General features: G+C 40.4%; 1 protein-coding gene across 1 annotated transcript in view; it reads right to left on the bottom strand.

Annotated features, from left to right (window-relative positions):
- The window catches only part of PRKDC (protein kinase, DNA-activated, catalytic subunit), a 490,177-nt gene that overhangs the window by 365,021 nt on the left and 107,771 nt on the right, over positions 1-17,385 (bottom strand). Inside the window, exons 22-24 of the mRNA XM_030214157.1 lie at positions 11,520-11,626; positions 4,102-4,192; positions 803-966 (exon numbers count right to left, since the gene is read on the bottom strand). Of these exons, the coding sequence (XP_030070017.1) occupies positions 803-966; positions 4,102-4,192; positions 11,520-11,626 (362 nt within the window). The remainder of the gene's footprint in view (positions 1-802; positions 967-4,101; positions 4,193-11,519; positions 11,627-17,385) is intronic.

Below are 17,385 nucleotides of genomic sequence, written 5' to 3' on the forward strand. Positions count from 1 at the left end.
TGACCCACCTCCTCTGACACAACTTCCTGTTGCAGTGTGGGTGGAACACAGCAGAGGGAAGACCCCTGGGCTGGCCAGAGGCAGTCTGTCTTTATTGATGTCAGTGAAAGACTTGCACGTTTGGAGGATGAGGGACAGATGTGAATCTGGGGGGGGGGGGAGGGGCAGGGGCTAGGGAAAGAGAAACCAGACTGAGGGGGAGAGGGGTGTTAGAGCGGAGGGAGGAAAGGAAAGAAATGCTTAGTGCCCACACAAGTTAACTCTGATCCCACCCAAAAGGTCACATCTGGCTACACTGAGGTGTATCCTTGATGTAAAACCAAACTGTACAATAAGACAATTATGGCACAAATATTCATTAACAGTATATCTGAAACACATCAGATCTGGTAAGCCCTAACACAGCAGCAGCAGCACGCACAGATGTCATGCTCTAACAAAAACCCCAGTTTTATAATGGTGGACTCTCCCGGCTATTAGTCATTAATCAATAGGGCTAGTAAGAATTTGTTGAGGAGGCTTTGAATTAAATTTCCTCATGACAAAGAAATCTTATAATAATTACTAGTCTTACAAAACTTTATTTTATTTTTATGTATAGTAATAAAGAGTCTATCAACTTTTAATCATTGAAATATAAAAAAAAAAAACCTTCTGCACAAAACTTGATGAAATGGCCTCACAAATGCCCTGAATTTAGAATACTTTAATCATTTCCAGGCCTTTCTTAGTATTGTGGATTAAAGTATACCACTTCCAAACATACTATAAACTAGGATAAAGGAACTAAAAATAAAAATACTTTTGTCTGACGGTCACTGGTAGAAAGTGCCAGTTCTGTGACACGAGGTAGGAATGAGTCCAAATAGATGATGGGTTTCATATCTACAAAAGGCACTGCAAAGCTCAGCCTCTTTTCTGTGTCCCAGGAAACGTATTTCTTCATCATCTCTTCTGCACAGGAAGCTGGCACATTTGAAAAGAAAAATACAAAGAAAATAAAGAAGTGTTACTGTTGAAACTTAGAATTTCCCAAATTAAGGACACAAAGTTTACTACAAAATAGCATTTCAATTACGTCTCAAGATAACATTCAGGATCATTCTAGTATCATTGCTAGCAAAAGAACTGCATTTAGTTTCTGACCCAAACTTTTAACCCCATAACAGCCAGTGCTGGAAATGCAACTAAGGAAGCACTAGCCATTGTGCAACAGTGACAACTACTGGTCTGAAAGAACACCCTGTGTTCTGAAAAGAGATACTGTATGTGACCCCAGGTGAAGACTCATTGCGACGGCTGGGCTATAGTGGGGGCCAGTGCAAGGGGCTTTTGATTATAAATAGGTAATAATCCCAGGTAGATGAAAAATGAAGGGTCATAGTGTCGGCTAGGATTGAACTACATACCTAAGAAAGCAGCAGCAAACAACAAAACATCTGCTCAATATTGTCTAGTCTGATTCATTTTATATAGTTCCCTTCTTGGCTTTGTACTTTTGAGATATAGTTCATGTTTATTCCAGTCTCACACCACCTCACTGAGCAGCACAAAGTTGGTGCACTTTGCCAGTACTGGTCCAGGTCTCAGGCCTCTCTCTCGGCAGAGAGTTCTGGACTTGTCCTAATCATAATGGCAAGCCAAGTTTAGGCTGCATGTTGAGAGAAGTAGGGGTTATGTTGTTCAGGAGGCATCTATCACATTTCACATGTCTGAGAAACATATGGTTCCATGGTTTTAGTCCTCCCCTACAGTTAAAACACCAACTGTGACTCTAGTACAACAAAAATTGGAGAACTGCATGCTTGCCATTTTCAGACATTAGGGAAGTTCCTGTTGTGTAAGCCACCCAAATACATGCATATGGACAAAAAAAATGCAAAGGCACAATGAAGCAAACAGATCCTCTGTTCTGCTAAATATTCTTGATGTACATTAGACTGTCTGCATTTCCCAGAGCAGCAGAAATACACTTGTCTAATCTTTTTATACCCTCCCCGCCATGTGTAATTCAGTGTAAATTTACTACTCCTTTTATTATCATTTTCATTGTAGCTTAAGTATACTGTTGTTTCTCTCCTCCCCCTCCACCCCATTTATGAGTTGTAGGTACTGTGAACTGCTTAGATATAACTTTATAGGCAGTGTATTGAATATAATTGAAATGTGAAATAGGAGATAATGCACTTTAGGGGCCATGCTAACACAAATTATGGCAATTTGATTTACAGCTTTAACTACAGGATACAAACAACTGAGCATTTGTCTAATAAGACATTAAGGCACATGGTATCGCAGGTTAGGAAAAGAAAAGATTTCCTAATAAAAGCAAAACAGAATTTCACAATGATTCTGAACCAAAAATACTACACACAAATTGTGACCTTTATATTCATTCTGAGTCCTGGGTTCAGAAGACACTCGTGTTGTACTAAAATTTATATCCCTTTTATACTTCACTACCTCCCCAACTTACCCTACAAGATAGCGTTATTAATATTCAAGTCCCCTCATAAAGGTGTCACCGACTATCTTGCCTGTTTCATAATCCCCTATTTACCTACTAGAGTTCTTCACTCCCTTAATGATTATTATCTCATCCTCCCCAGCCCCAAGTTTGCTATGAATCAACCAGACGCAGTGCCTTTGTCTTTGTTTCACCACATATTTAGAACAATCTCCCACTTTCTCTCCGCAGTGAATCTTCACTTAGGTCTTCAAAGCTAACTTATAGGCCTGGCTCTTCAGGCTGGTTTATGGAGAGTTGTTTGATGGATCTGCACCAGCTGAAGGCTGCCTTCTACTCCTCTTCCCCTGTCCCCGCTTATCCTTACTCTTTACTTCTTATGTCCGAGTGCTCAACTTTACTATCACTGGCGTTCTTTTCTTTTTTCTAATTTTTGTAGTCTGTACACCACTCTGCTCTGGCAGCTAGAGCGGTATAGCAAGTCTAAGTAAACTATAAACCCTCTGTGAAATGTGGCTGTAATCTTAATCCCTGTCACTCTGTCAAAGATTGTTTTCCAACTGGAGGCTGACCGTTTTTCGGTTTTGATTACAGTACCAAAACCAGTCCAAAATCCATTTCTGCCTGTTTTGGTTTCAGCAGAAAGGTTATTTAATGTTTCGGTCATGTTTTCATTTTAGGCCTAAAATAATAATGTGTTTTTGATGGAAGCTGAAAATTTGTGCCTTGTTCCATTTGTCTTCCGTCTCCCTCCTCATGGAGTCCTTCCCCCATCAAATGCCTCTCCCCCAACCCGTAAGCCACCCTGGGCCTATTTTATAATCCTTGGTGATCTAGGGCTGTAGTTGGGAAGGAGTAACTGGGGATCACTTCTGTCCAATTCCAGTTCTGCTCTCAAAATGCATGCCACAACTGGGGCATCACTCCTGTCCTGACTATACTACTAGGCAACTAGGAAATGTATGGTAATCTGAGGGGGGGGGGGGGTGAATTCTTTATATTCCTTCTCTTTCCGCTATGATTTTAAGTAATACAGTTATGATCTTGCACAGTAGTTTATATGGTAAATAGAATGCTCCGAATAAATGCTTTTGATTCAAAATTTTAACAGGAATTTAAGTCTGTAAATTTGAGATAAGCTGCTTGGCAATTAGCTTCTCTGTGGAGTTATGTTGTCAGCTGTCACTCAGTGTTTCGCCAAGTCATCCACTGTAAAAGCACCATGGTTTTTAGTTTCAGTTTTCAATAGCTGAGGTCCATGTAAAGGATCATGGACTTCATATACTGCCATTCTGTGGTACAGCCAAAGTGGTTTATATTTATTATATACAAGCTGTTATGCTTGGCTGTAAAATATGGTCTTCCATTATTTAAATTATTATATTCTGGCTTGGAATACTGTGGATTTAGCAGAGGGATGATGCAGACTGTGCCAGTGGCTCTCACTGCTTCACATTCACACAACCAAACCTGAGGTTTCGGTTTTGTATAACAGAAGATTATTTGCTGAATTGAACCAGTCAATGAGAAACCATTATCTAAAAACTCACATTAGATCACATAAGAATTTTTAATCTATAGGTTCAGGCTTTAGTTAAATGTTAAAAGTTACATAGACACAGTAATCAACTCACCAGTAACCAGACTTTGATTAATTTGTCCACCAAGCGATCCAAGTATCTGTACTACTCTGTTCCTTATTGATGCCAAAGAAACATCTTGATCCTAGACACAATGAGAAAGAATGATACATCACATAGCAAACTGAAGTCTATCACATAAGAAAGCACAAACCCAGTATCCTTACTCCAAAAAGAATACAAAACCACTCTACAGTTTCAGAATGATGAACACAACTATCACAAGGATAGACAGTAGACCTACCCATTGTGGTACCTGATTTGTATGACAGTAACATAGTAAATATAGACTATTAGAATCCATTTCGTAGAACACATCATCAAGATACAGAAACCAGCCATCTCCGTGTGATGGGATTTATCAAACACAATGGTGGGCATCTACAAAGAATGTACAATCTATTATATGGACTTGAATCTGTTGCAAAACTACATATTCAATAACTATACCTAAAAATGATAAACTAGAAATGATCGCATTAAATGTATTTATTTATTTGTTACATTTGTATCCCACATTTTCCCACCTATTTGCAGGCTCAATGTGGCTTACATAGTACCATAAGGCATTTGCCAAGACCGGTAAAGAAACAAATACAAGGTGATATTGTGGTCGAATAAGGTCCGTTTGTTTCAGGCATAATGGGGTCAAAGAGAGGGAAGGTTAAATAGTGTCCAATACGATCGTTGGGTTTGCTGTGTTGCAGAGTGTAGGCATCTACGTTGGATCAATAGGGTATTCCCTTTTGAACAGGTAGGTTTTTAGTGATTTCTTGAAGTTTAGATGGTCGTAGATTTGTTTTCATTCCTTTTGGCAGTGCGTTCCATAGTTTTGTACTTATATATGAGAAGCTGGATGCATAGGTTGCTTTGTATTTGAGTCCTTTGCAGTATGGGTAGTGGAGGTTTAGGTATGTTCGAGATGATCCGGATCTGTTCCTGTTTGGCAGATCTATGAGGTCTATCATGTATCCTGGGCCTACGCCGTAGATAATTTTGTGGATCAGGGTGCAAATTTTGAAGGTAATGCGTTCTTTAATTGGGAGCCAATGCAGTTTTTCTCAGAGGGGTTTGGCACTTTCGAATCGTGTTTTACCGAATATCAGCCTGGCTGCTGTGTTCTGGGCTGTCTGGAGTTTCTTTGTGAGTTGTTCTTTGCATCCCGCGTAGATTGAACTTGGCAGATCATTTAAGTCCAAAGACCACTTCCATTTTGTCATCTGGAGACTTGCGGGTTATGCCTATCTACCAGCAGGTAGAGATAAAGAGAACACAGCTCTGCCATAAAGGACCCTGTGCAGCAGCCTCCTTTCAGTATTCTCTCTCAGCAAGTGGATGGTCATAACCTATGCAGTTTCTAGTGGCGCCTGCTCTGACCCATCCCTGTGGAACTTCAGTTGAGCTGGGGATGTTTGGCAATGGTTAGCCTCTTGATTTGGTGGCAGGAAGTCCCCACCCCACCCCCACCCTTGCTGCCCTTTGTCCAACTGAAAAAAATGGGATTCAGAGCAACAGTAAAACACAAGGGATAAGCTGACAAGAATCTCTGGGGAGCCAGATTGTAAGTACTTCTCTTTCACTTTTGCATGGCAGCAACAGCTGAGATGGTTATGCGCTGCTCCTGAGAAGTTCTGAGAGAAAAGGACATCTCTGTGGGTAAGTGACATTTTATTCTGAGCTTGGTAACTTAAAGAATTGGGTTTAAAAGAGGAATTGTAGGATATTGATAAACACAGAATTTTAACTTTAGGAAATCGTCTAACCCCTTTTTAAACTCTGCCAAGCTAACCGTCTTCACCACATTCTCCGGCAACGAATTCCAGAGTTTAATTATGCATTGGGTGAAGAAAAAGTTTCTCCGATTTGTTTTAAAATTCATCGCATGCCCCCTAGTCCTAGTATTTTTGGAAAGTGTGAACAGACACTTCACATCCACCTGTTCCACTTCACTCGTTATTTTATATGCCTCTATCATGTCTCCCCTAAGCCGTCTCTTCTCCAAATTGAAAAGCCCTAGCCTCCTTAGTCTTTCTTCATAGGGAAGTTGTCCCAACCCCGCTATCATTTTAATCGCCCTTCGCTGCACCTTTTCCAATTCTACTATATCTTTCTTGAGATGCGGCGACCAGAATTGAACACAGTACTCAGGTGCGGTCGCACCATGGAGCGATACAATGGCATTATAACATCCTCACACCTGTTTTCCATACCTTTCCTAATAATACCCAACATTCTATTCGCTTTCCAAGCCACAGCAGCACACTGAGATATAGTGGAATTAGAAAATTTACAGAGAATGGCGACGAAAATGATAAAGGGGATGGGATGACTTCCTATGAGGAAAGGCTGAAGCAGCTAGGGCTCTTCAACTTGGAGAAAAGACAGCTGATGGGAGATATGATAGAGGTCTACAAAATAATGAGTGGAGTGGAATGGGTAGAAGTGAATCGTTTTTATACTCTTCCCAATAATATTAGGACTAGGGGACATGCAATGAAGCTACAAAGCAGTAAATTTAAAACAAATCGGAGAATATTTTTCTTCACTCAACATGTAATTAAACTCTGTAATTTGTTGCCAGAGAATGTGGTAAAAGCGGTTAGCTTAGCAGGGTTTTAAAAATGTTTGGACAGCTTCCTAAAGAAAACGTCCATAGACCATTATTAAATTGACTTGGGGAAAATCCACTACTTATTTCTGGGATAAGCAGCATAAAATGTATTACCCCAGCAAGAAAATATTGGATTAGGGAGAATGGGCACTGTCCAAGAAAGCCTTTCATCTGATTTCAGCGAACAGGTGTCTTGCTACTATGGACCTGATGGCCACGAGGAGCAATGCCAAAGTTTCCAAATTATTTAGCCACTGGAAGGAGCCACTTGAAGCACTTCTTCAGCCTTGGCCAGCCAACTCTCTCCTGTATATCTTCCCCCACATGGCCAATGATAGGCAGGGTCCTCAAGAGGATATCCGTTCATTGTGGTGCAGTGATTCTGACAGCACTAGATTGGCCCAGGTGCCACTGGTAAGTAGACAATCGAGATACACTTTTCATGGAGAATCTGTCCCCTTTTGGTCTTACAGCCTGGCTATTGAAAGGTTGAGACTGAGGCGAAAAGGATATCAGGTTGCCGCCATTACAACGCTGATTCAGGCCAGGAAGATGACAGCTTCAATGGCTTATGCAAGGGTATGGGGAACCTTTGAGTTGTGGTGTGTTTCCAAGAGTGTTCAGCCATTTCAGGCCTCTCTTTCCCACATTCTAGTCTTTTTGCAGGAGGGTTTCAAAAAAGGACTGGCCTTCAGCACCCTTAAAATCCAAGTGGCAGCCCCTGCTTGTTTTCAGGGCCACCATCAAAAGTCTTCAATTGTAGCTCATTCGGATGTAGTCTTTCTGCTTGCAACCCCTGTGATGAGCAGTGTGTCCTTCCTGGAATCTGAACCTTGTCCTCTGCAGAGGCCACCTTTTGAGCCCTTGATTAGCTTAACTTGAAAGATCTCATTCTGAAGGCTCTTTTTGGTGGTGACTACTTCAGCCAGCAAAGTGTCAGAGCTGCAAGCACTGTAGTGCCAGGACCCATTCCTGCGTTTCTCCGAGGACTGTTCCATCCTTCCTGCCGAATGTGGATTCCATCTTTCACTCAAATGAGCCAAGTTCTCTCCCTTCGTTCTGCAAAGAAGATTATCCAGAGAAGTTTCGATCGCATTGCTATCTGGATGTTTGCAGAACCCTTCTGAGATACCTGGAAGTCACTAACAATTTCAGGCATTGAAATTATCTTTTAGTCCTCAAGCCTCGAAAGCTACTACTTAATTCAAGGATGCCATTTTCCCCACCATCATTGTATCTCAAGGTTCATTCCACAAGGGCATCACAGTTAATTCCCATCAAGGAAATCTGCAGCACTGTGACTTGGTCATCTTCTCACACCTTTCTAAAGCATTACCGATTGGATGTGGGGGAATGTGGCATTCGGTGCTTCAGTTCTTTCTGCAGGGATTGCCATATTCCACCCAACTTGAGGACTACTTTGATATATCCTGCAAGTCTCTGGATTGATCTACTGGATGAAATGGAAGGAAAATTAGTTCTTACCCGATAATCTTCTTTCCTTTAGTCCCAACAGATCAATCCAGAGGCCCACCTTTGGAATGTGTCTATCTTTTTTTCATGTTCATGGAGGGGTATTGATGTTCTTTGCTCCACTTGCTTTCCAGGTTCTCTTGTTTGTAGATGCACCTTTAGTCTGCCTATCTAAAGGGTGGTTGATCAGAAGAGTATTGATTCTAGGGATAAGGCTCCTCTTGGAGATCTGAAATTGGCTGTTCCTTTTTGACATGTTAAGCGTTTGGTTCAAGTTATCTGTTCAGAGAGAGGAGATTTTTCTTCTCTCCATGGTTGGTTTCTTAATGCTTTGTTATTGAAAATACTGAAAAGGAGGCTGCTGTACAGGGTCCTTTAGGGCACAGCTCTCTTGCTCTCTCTCGACCTGCTGGTAGATGGACATAACCCAAGTGTCTCTGGATTGATCTGTTAGGACTAAACAAAAAAATTATTTGGTAAGAACTACTTCTCCCTTCTTTAACACTGGCTGGATCGCTGTTCTCTTCAGAGATGAAGGCATTATCCATCCAAGAGAAGATGGAATTAAAGGCATGGGATAATCACAGAGGTTCCTTAACTGCAGGAAGTTTGAAACCAAGCATAGAGTGCGTCACATCAAAACAGCAGTTTTGCATGGAATGAAAGTTACAGCTCTAAATGCTTTACTTAGTAGACTAGAGGGACCATTTTGATGTTCATCTGCAGTTATCTATGCTACTATGTTCCACAATACTCGCTATTCTATTTTATTGGTGTCTTATACACCACATAACAATGCATGAGGATTCACAGCGGTTTATATTCTAAAGAAGCTCTCTGCAAAATATGGATATTCAACATGTCAAAAAGCAAAATTCTGGAAAAAGAAAGTTTTCACTCCTTAATAGATATTACAAGCAGTTCGCAAACACTGTCCGAATTTAGATTTGTAGATCAAATAGTTTTGAACCGGATACATTGTTGGACTGTCAACCAATGAAAATCTCTGATTTTTGGTCTGAGTAAATTTGATAGTGTTTCTCCCATCTTCAATCTTGCTGCTGTATTTTGCAGCAATTGCAAATGTTTCTGCAGCCTAGCTGAAATATTATACAAGGAGTTACAGTAGTCCAGCTGAGCCGAAAGTATCACCTGAACTAATTCTAAAATTATTTTGATATAAAGATGATCTAAGCACTCACAATTGTCCAAGTCTGAAAAAATATTTCCTGCTGAGGATGTTAGTCTGTTGCTCATATGTCAGCTCTGAATCTAGTATAACGCCCAAAACTCTTGAATGGTTATCAATCTTTAAAAACTTTCACCTGAATATTAATGTTCTGTCTGGAATATGATTAATATCCCCAAACCACATGATCTTACTTTTTTGTTTAATTTCAAAAATTGATCCATAGTCCATTTATCTATGACTGAGATATAATTTATTACTTTGACCTGGTCAAAGTATCAGTCAATTTTTCAGAGGCAGGGAATAGAAGAAATATGTCATCTGCATATGACAGAACAAAGATTCCGAGATCTCTAAGAAATGCACCCAGAGAACTAAGATAGATGCTAAACAGAGAAGGAGATAGCGGAGAGCCCTGTGGGACCCCCACAACCAAGATTCCAACTCTAAATGATCTAGAGGTCAAAAGTTGTTTAGGCCAGGCAAGCACAAAATTCACCACACCTAGTTCACTCAATCTGAACAGAAGAATAGAATGGTTAATAGCATCAAAAGCTGCTGAAATATCGAATTGGAGTAGATAACTTCTTGCTTCCTGCTCAGATAAATTTATCTCTTCTCTGTAGTGAGAACCAGAAGTAATGTTTCCATGCTATGTTTGGGTCTAAAAATCCATGGTGGGGACTTAGCAAGATGTAATATGATTCAATAAAATCCCTGCAGTTAATTTACTGAAAATTCTAGTAATTTTGCTTCCAAGGAATACTTGCTACAGTGTGATAATTCTCAGGTAGAATTAAATCAGCATCAGTAGATTTTGGAAGGAGAGTAAGTATAATGTCTGATGAACTATTGGGATCCCTGACTGTAGGGTTACATTAATAAACATAGTAAGCCAACAAAATATTTTCTGGAACTTCCTTTAGCAAAAAAGGACATATGTCCAAAATACATGATTTTTTAGATAGTTTAATTAATTCCTGAGACACTTTCTCAAAGCTGTCCCACAATCTATCTCCAGGAAAGCAATTAAGATTATTCAGAGAAGGAATTATAACATTATCTTAACTTCGGGAAATGATTGTCTGATCTTATTTACTTCAGTCTAAAAAAAAAAAGCTAGCCAAATCTGCTGCACAAGGTTGTAGGGGCTCTGGAATCATTCACAATTGTTTGTGTCAGTCATCTCATTCCATCGACAAGACCTTAGACATAGTTCTGTCTTCATTGATGTAAGATAGAGGAAGAGATTTATGTGCTTTTAGTGTATATCATATTCTTTGGATAATTCCTATATCGATTTAATAAAAGTAGGATATCACTGATCTCAACTTGCAAAGATTATTCTTAAGCTTGGACATATGAAAGAATAAGTAGTAAATTTAAAGCAAAATGGAGAAAATATTTATTCAATCAATATATAATTAAACTCTCGAATTCATTGCCAGAGAATGTGGTAAAAGCAGTTAGCTTAGCAGGGTTTAAAAAGGGAGGTACTATGGAGATTTGAGTGGGTATGGTCTGGTTGATTCAGGTCACAGGATTTCAGAGGGGGAAGAGGCTATAAGAAACAAGGTCTCCCCCCTACGATCGGAAATCAGAAGCAAGTTATCACAAAGTTATTTCAAAGTTATACCTTTTACTTATTGTTGGTTGGAAAATCTGTATTATTCTGGATGTTTCCTCTCTTGTTTTGTGATATACAAATTAATGTAAGACTTCAAATAAAGGTTTGGATAATTTCCTTTAAAAAGTCCATAAGTCATTATTAAGATAAACTTGGGAAAATCCACTGCTTATTCTCTAGGATAAGAAGCATAAAATCTGATACTCTTTTGGAATCTCGCCAGGTACTCGTGACCTGGACTGGCCACTGGTAGAGACAGGTGGACCTTCAGTCTGTCCCAGAATGGCAACTTGTGTTATGAGTATTTCTACTTACCATACTGTAGTTTTGAAACACATTTATGGAAGGATCTAGTTTTTTTTATCCAGCCTTATATGCAAGGGAGCATGCAAGCATTCATCTCCAACCCCAACCAGAATTCAAACAAATCACAGCTCAACAGTAAATTCAACAGTACGATTAGCAAATGTACTGAGAGTTGTAATAGAGATTTAAAAAAAAAATTTACTCACCAAGGAAAGGGTCTTTGTTTTTTTCAGTCGCTGTACCAGAAATCTATTAAAACCCTTTTGTGCAGCACGAGAAAGCCGCATCACCTCCCAAGAATTCTGATATTCATCTAGTCAACATAGAACAAGTAATACAAAGTGATATACAACGTCACTGCTATGCACAAAGAATTTTACTCCAAAAACAACTGTCAAAATGATATTATCTGAAGTACAAATATATGCACACCAGAAACTGTTTTAAATGTGTATGTAGTATCAAGATGACAATTTTCACTCATTAGGAGTGTCACACATTTGAAAGTTCACCAACTCAAAGCTTCAGTTCCAGGGTATGGATACTAATCACTGTTTTCATGAGACACAAGCCCAAGAGGAGAAAAAAGTCAAGTGATCTACCAGCAGGAAGAAATCTGAGCATGCCTTCCTATGTATTGTTTCCCCTGCCCCTACAAGTACCTGTGCTGTCAAACCTATGCACTATTTTAAGCACTGGCCAAATTCCTCAGAAAATCACCTCCTAGTGACTCCACTTTGTCTATATTCTTTTAGAATATGCCATTTTCATTTGCAAACAATACTACACTTAATCTTTCTAGATTTATATCACAGATACATCTGAAGAATCTCACTCCTTCAGATGGATGGTAAGCCCTTGGTGTTTTAATCATCTTTTCTTTCTCAGTTCTCTTCTTTAGACTCCTTTGGTCCTGAGAGATCATGTGCATCCTTTAGTTTAAGGTACGTAGTGGCAATGAAGGCCCATACTCATTGGCAATCTCTTGTCACAATGACTACAGCACAAAGAGGCCACATATGTGCAAATATTCTCCTTCCTGCAGGCTTTACCCCTGGCATCCACTCGCTACACTATAACTAGCTATGGTTTATAACCAATGACTGATGTTTCCTATGTTGTATTGATTAAATTTTCTTCCCTAGGGAAGCAAGCTAGACAGGGTGATTATTAGTCAGGTAGACTTGGGAAAGCCATTACTTATCCCTAAAAATGGAAGTATCAATTCTGTTTTGTGGAATCTGCTGAATATTAGTGAACCAGACTGGCAACCATCAGAGACAGGATACTGAGCTCAATGGACCTAGATCAGACTCAGAATGATTTAACATTATTTCTTATGTGATATGGAAAAACTATTGCCCAAATGTTAGCCCCCCCCCCCCCCCTTCATTGTGGCATTGCTGTGCTCCAAAGAAGAAGGAAGCATCAATACAACTTGGCAGCAGCTCAATGCAGGACTCATAGGACTATATCGACACAGAACTTGCCTTTGAGACTTGAGATTTTCAGTTTGAGTTTATGCCCTTAACCCTTCTACTATCCAACGTTACCCAAAAGGCACTCAAGATTAAAATCAGAATTTACTTTCTTCTAGATATAACAGTTTGCCATCCAAACCAAATAAGCCCCATTTGCCCAGGATAACTAATGAAGGATAAGCAGTTCTTACAATGAACTGTGCATATGCAATGACAGTAGGGACTTTGATGGCAAATACACTAATTTCACCATTGAGGCACATTAATTCTTCAGAAAATGGGAGTCGCTATAGGTTGCGATAATCTTCAAAAGGTCCAATAGAAAAAAGCTTATGTACATATTTGTCTGGAACTAGCGTCCAGAGTGCCTGTTATATTCACTTAGTTTAGCAGCACTAGTATGGTAGTGTTGTACAGTAATTAAGTAACTAATTAATGTGCATAAGTAAAACTTTTCTCACTTACTTGTGAAGTACAGGAAACATTTTGTTACTTTTGCTGAAGTAATAATTTTACCAATTTTTACTACTTTTGTTTAGTTACATAAGTACATAAGTAATGCCATACTGGGAAAAGACCAAGGGTCCATCGAGCCCAGCATCCTGTCCACGACAGCGGCCAATCCAGGCCAAGGGTACCTGGCAAGCTTCCCAAACGTACAAACATTCTATACATGTTATTCCTGGAATTTTGGATTTTTCCAAGTCCGTTTAGTAGCGGTTTATGGACTTGTCCTTTAGGAATCCGTCCAACCCCTTTTTAAACTCTGCTAAGCTAACCGCCTTCACCCCTTTCTCCGGCAACGAATTCCAGAGTTTAATTACACGTTGGGTGAAGAAACATTTTCTCCGATTTGTTTTAAATTTACTACACTGTAGTTTCATCGCATGCCCCCTAGTCCTAGTATTTTTGGAAAGCGTGAACAGACGCTTCACATCCACCTGTTCCACTCCACTCATTATTTTATATACCTCTATCATGTCTCCCCTCAGCCATCTCTTCTCCAAGCTGTATAGCCCTAGCCTCCTTAGTCTTTCTTCATAGGGAAGTCGTCCCATCCCCGCTATCATTTTAGTCGCCCTTCGCTGCACCTTTTCCAGTTCTACTATATCTTTCTTGAGATGCGGCGACCAGAATTGAACACAATACTCAAGGTGCAGTCGCACCATGGAGCGATACAACGGCATTATAACATCCTCTCACCTGTTTTCCATACCTTTCCTAATAATACTCAACATTCTATTCGCTTTCCTTGCACTTGCTCACATTAAACGTCATCTGCCATTTAGCCGCCCAGTCTCCCAGTCTCGTACGGTCCTCTTGTAATTTTTCACAATCCTGTCGCGAGTTAACGACTTTGAATAACTTTGTGTCATCAGCAAATTTAATTACCTCGCTAGTTACTCCCATCTCTAAATCATTTAGAAATATATTAAAAAGCAGCGGTCCTAGCACAGACCCCTGAGGAACCCCACTAACTACCCTTCTCCATTGTGAATACTGCCCATTTAACCCCACTCTCTGTTTCCTATCCTTTAACCAGTTTTTACTTAATTTTATGAGGCATTATTTGGTCCTTTAACCATTTTTTAACCCACAATAGGACATTTCCTCCTATCCCATGACCCTCCAATTTCCTCTGTAGCCTTTCATGATGCTTACATCTGATGCTTGCAGTTAGAAGCAAAAAGTAAAAACAGAAGTCCAGCAAAAAGCCAAAATTTAGTCAGGCTGTAATGATGGAGAGTTGGAACCAGGGTGGATTGGGCTTTCCCTAACCTACACATATAACCAGGCATGTCTTCTCCATTACTTGGGAGACTGATTAGAACATTCTCAGACGTACACGCCTGTAATATTAGAACAAATGTATTTTGCTCCCCAGAATTTTTTTTCATTGCTGCATCTCACGTCAAGTCAGATACCTGGGCATCTGAGGAGCAGTGTGTTGCTTAAAACTTTGAGGCTTGGCGGATGTTGGCACGGAAACTGGGGGGGGGGGGGGGGGGGGGGAGGGGAGCCCACATGTTTCTGATCAATTACCTATTACAGACAATCTCGCTTTTACAGCAGGGTCGGACAGCCCTATATTTCTCGCTTAGGAAAGACAAGGAGTCACAAAATTAGAGCACCTATTGAATGAAGGGGGCGATCTGGTTCGTTTGACAGTATACGAGCAAGAGTGGGATCCTCTTGAAAGAATAGTTTCGCCTATGCGCAAGTTAAACATTACACAGCATCATTGGATAGATCCTCTTTGAGGTACCATTTAGGGGCACTTGTTCACGCTTTTTTTTTCAGGAGATTCTTGATGAGCAGCTTTCCATATCGGGACTTCATAAATCGCTGGTAAAACGGGAACCTCGTAGAGACTATGCATACTTGAAGGGCAGGTAGGCAGAGGATGCAAAGGTCTCTTTGGTGACTTGGGATGTGGCAGCTACACTGAGGTGTATCCCGGCATTTACGACAGATGAGAGAATACTTGAGTGTGGTTATCGTGTAGTTTTGCGGGCTTATATAACCAAAGCTCAGCTGGCACACATTGGGGGGGGGGCATAGGAATTCAGCTTGCTCTAAATGTGGTCATAACCCCCACTCACTCTATCATGCTATTTGGTCATGTCCCTGTATTCAGAATTTCTGGGTGTATAAGTACAGCATTTCTTGGTCAGACTACTGGGAAGTACAATTCAAGGGACAATGGATCAATTCTTACTTGATAAGCCTAAAGCTTTTTCTCCCTTGCCCTGGTATCCCAGTCTTCTAAGTCAAAAATTAAGTCAGTAGCCCAGAAATGTGGTTTGCAATATTGGACCTTTTCGGAGCCCCTGGCTTTCTGGCACTGGAGAAACCAGGTGCATCTTTTGGCTACTTGGGAGGCCAGAGAGGCGAGGGGTTCCCACAAGCGTAAAATGATTTTTACACAAATTTGGTCTACTTATCTACTTAGTCCTAGGGGGCGTAGCTTGTTGGTTAATCAATAACTGTCTGGGTGGTTGGATCAAGCACTCATTTATAGCCCCTATAGCCAGTATATTTGTATTTAGGTGGGGCGGGGGAAATAGGGGGAGGAGGGTTTATTATTCACCTTTAGGGATTTGAAGCTCTCAGGGGGCTATCAGAGTCCAAGCCCTTGGGAACTGCTTTGGTGATCTTATGCTGGAGGAGCAGGGAATAGGGAGGGGGGGGGGCTATAAGGGTGGGAATGTTGGTTGGGCACTTCATGCCTATGTTGACAGGTTGATATTATGCTTTTGGTTTTAAGGAGCGGGTTTATATGGTGTTTAGGGGTAAGGGTAGAGAGGGAGGGAGGGGATTTTCATTCTGATAAAGTTGATGTTATGATGTATAGTTCTTGCAACTACTTGGTGTTTTTCCTGTTGAATAATCTGCATGCCTGGTGTTAAGAGATAGCTCTGTACTTATAGAGGATTCTTGATTTGGATAGCATCCTGTAGTAGTTGTTGTTCGTTGTTTGTAACATATTAGATGCTCTTCTTTTTATGAAACGTCAATAAAAATACTTGAACATAAAAGTAAAAACAGAAGTTGAGATGACAATGGTGATTCCTCGGTAAACCAAATGAAGCAGCAAAAAAACAAAGGACTTTGCTAATGCAAACCTTGTCACTCAACAGTGGCTCATGTTATCTTAAATTTTGCTGTTCAGGGAATACAGCCTATCAGAACAGTGCTTTTGAACTAATTACTGGTCTCCAGCTAAACAGAACAGTGATAAGTTGAGTCACTATGAAGTGGAGATTAAAAGGTGTGTACAGGGATACAGACAACAGGAAACCTGCAGAAATCCATAGGAATAGGGACAAAAAAGTCACTACTACCACAGGGAAAGGAGGGGATAGAAATGAATAGGGATGGGAGGGGATGGGGGGCTAGATCATGTCCTCATGTATATCTTGACTCATAAACTTAACACCAACACATCAACTTAAAAAAAGGAGGAGCTCCTCTGTTCAGTAATTTTGGCAACGAGGGAGACCACTGAAACTGATGAGAATAGATGTTGATTTGTTTCAAGCGTTTTGGAAGAGTATAATCTCCATCGAGCTAGTCTCATCTGTGTGACTGATAATGCAGCTAATGAAAGCAGCATTTTGAGATGAGGTCTGGATAGGTTTCGCAGGTCATAATCTCAAACTCATACTCTCTCATGGACTCCTGACATCAAAAACTGAAGTTGATCTTCAGCAATATCGCTTACAAAACTGTTAAAAAGAAGGATGAAACAGTGTCAGACAGACTGTGAACACTGAAAGCAGATCAAGCTGCAGCCAATTGTCAAACCACCAACAAAGCATCAAATGAGAAGGCTCAAAGGATATTTTTTTTGTTTTTGAGTTATTCAAAAGCCAGGAAACAGCTTCTGTGATCGAAATGGATATATACATTGTAACATAGGATAATAGATGACAGCAGATAAGAGACTTATGTGGTTCATCCAGTCTGCCAAGGGGCAGACAAGGAATTCTGTCTCTTACTACCTACTGGTAACAGAGGTCCCTTATGTGGCCAAAACTAACATGTTGCCTGCTCCCTGCTCGAAACTCCTGTCACCAGCATGTCATCA

The sequence above is a fragment of the Microcaecilia unicolor genome, chromosome 1 (genome assembly GCF_901765095.1).
Source record: "Microcaecilia unicolor chromosome 1, aMicUni1.1, whole genome shotgun sequence".
In the NCBI taxonomy this organism is placed as follows: Eukaryota; Metazoa; Chordata; class Amphibia; order Gymnophiona; family Siphonopidae; genus Microcaecilia; species Microcaecilia unicolor.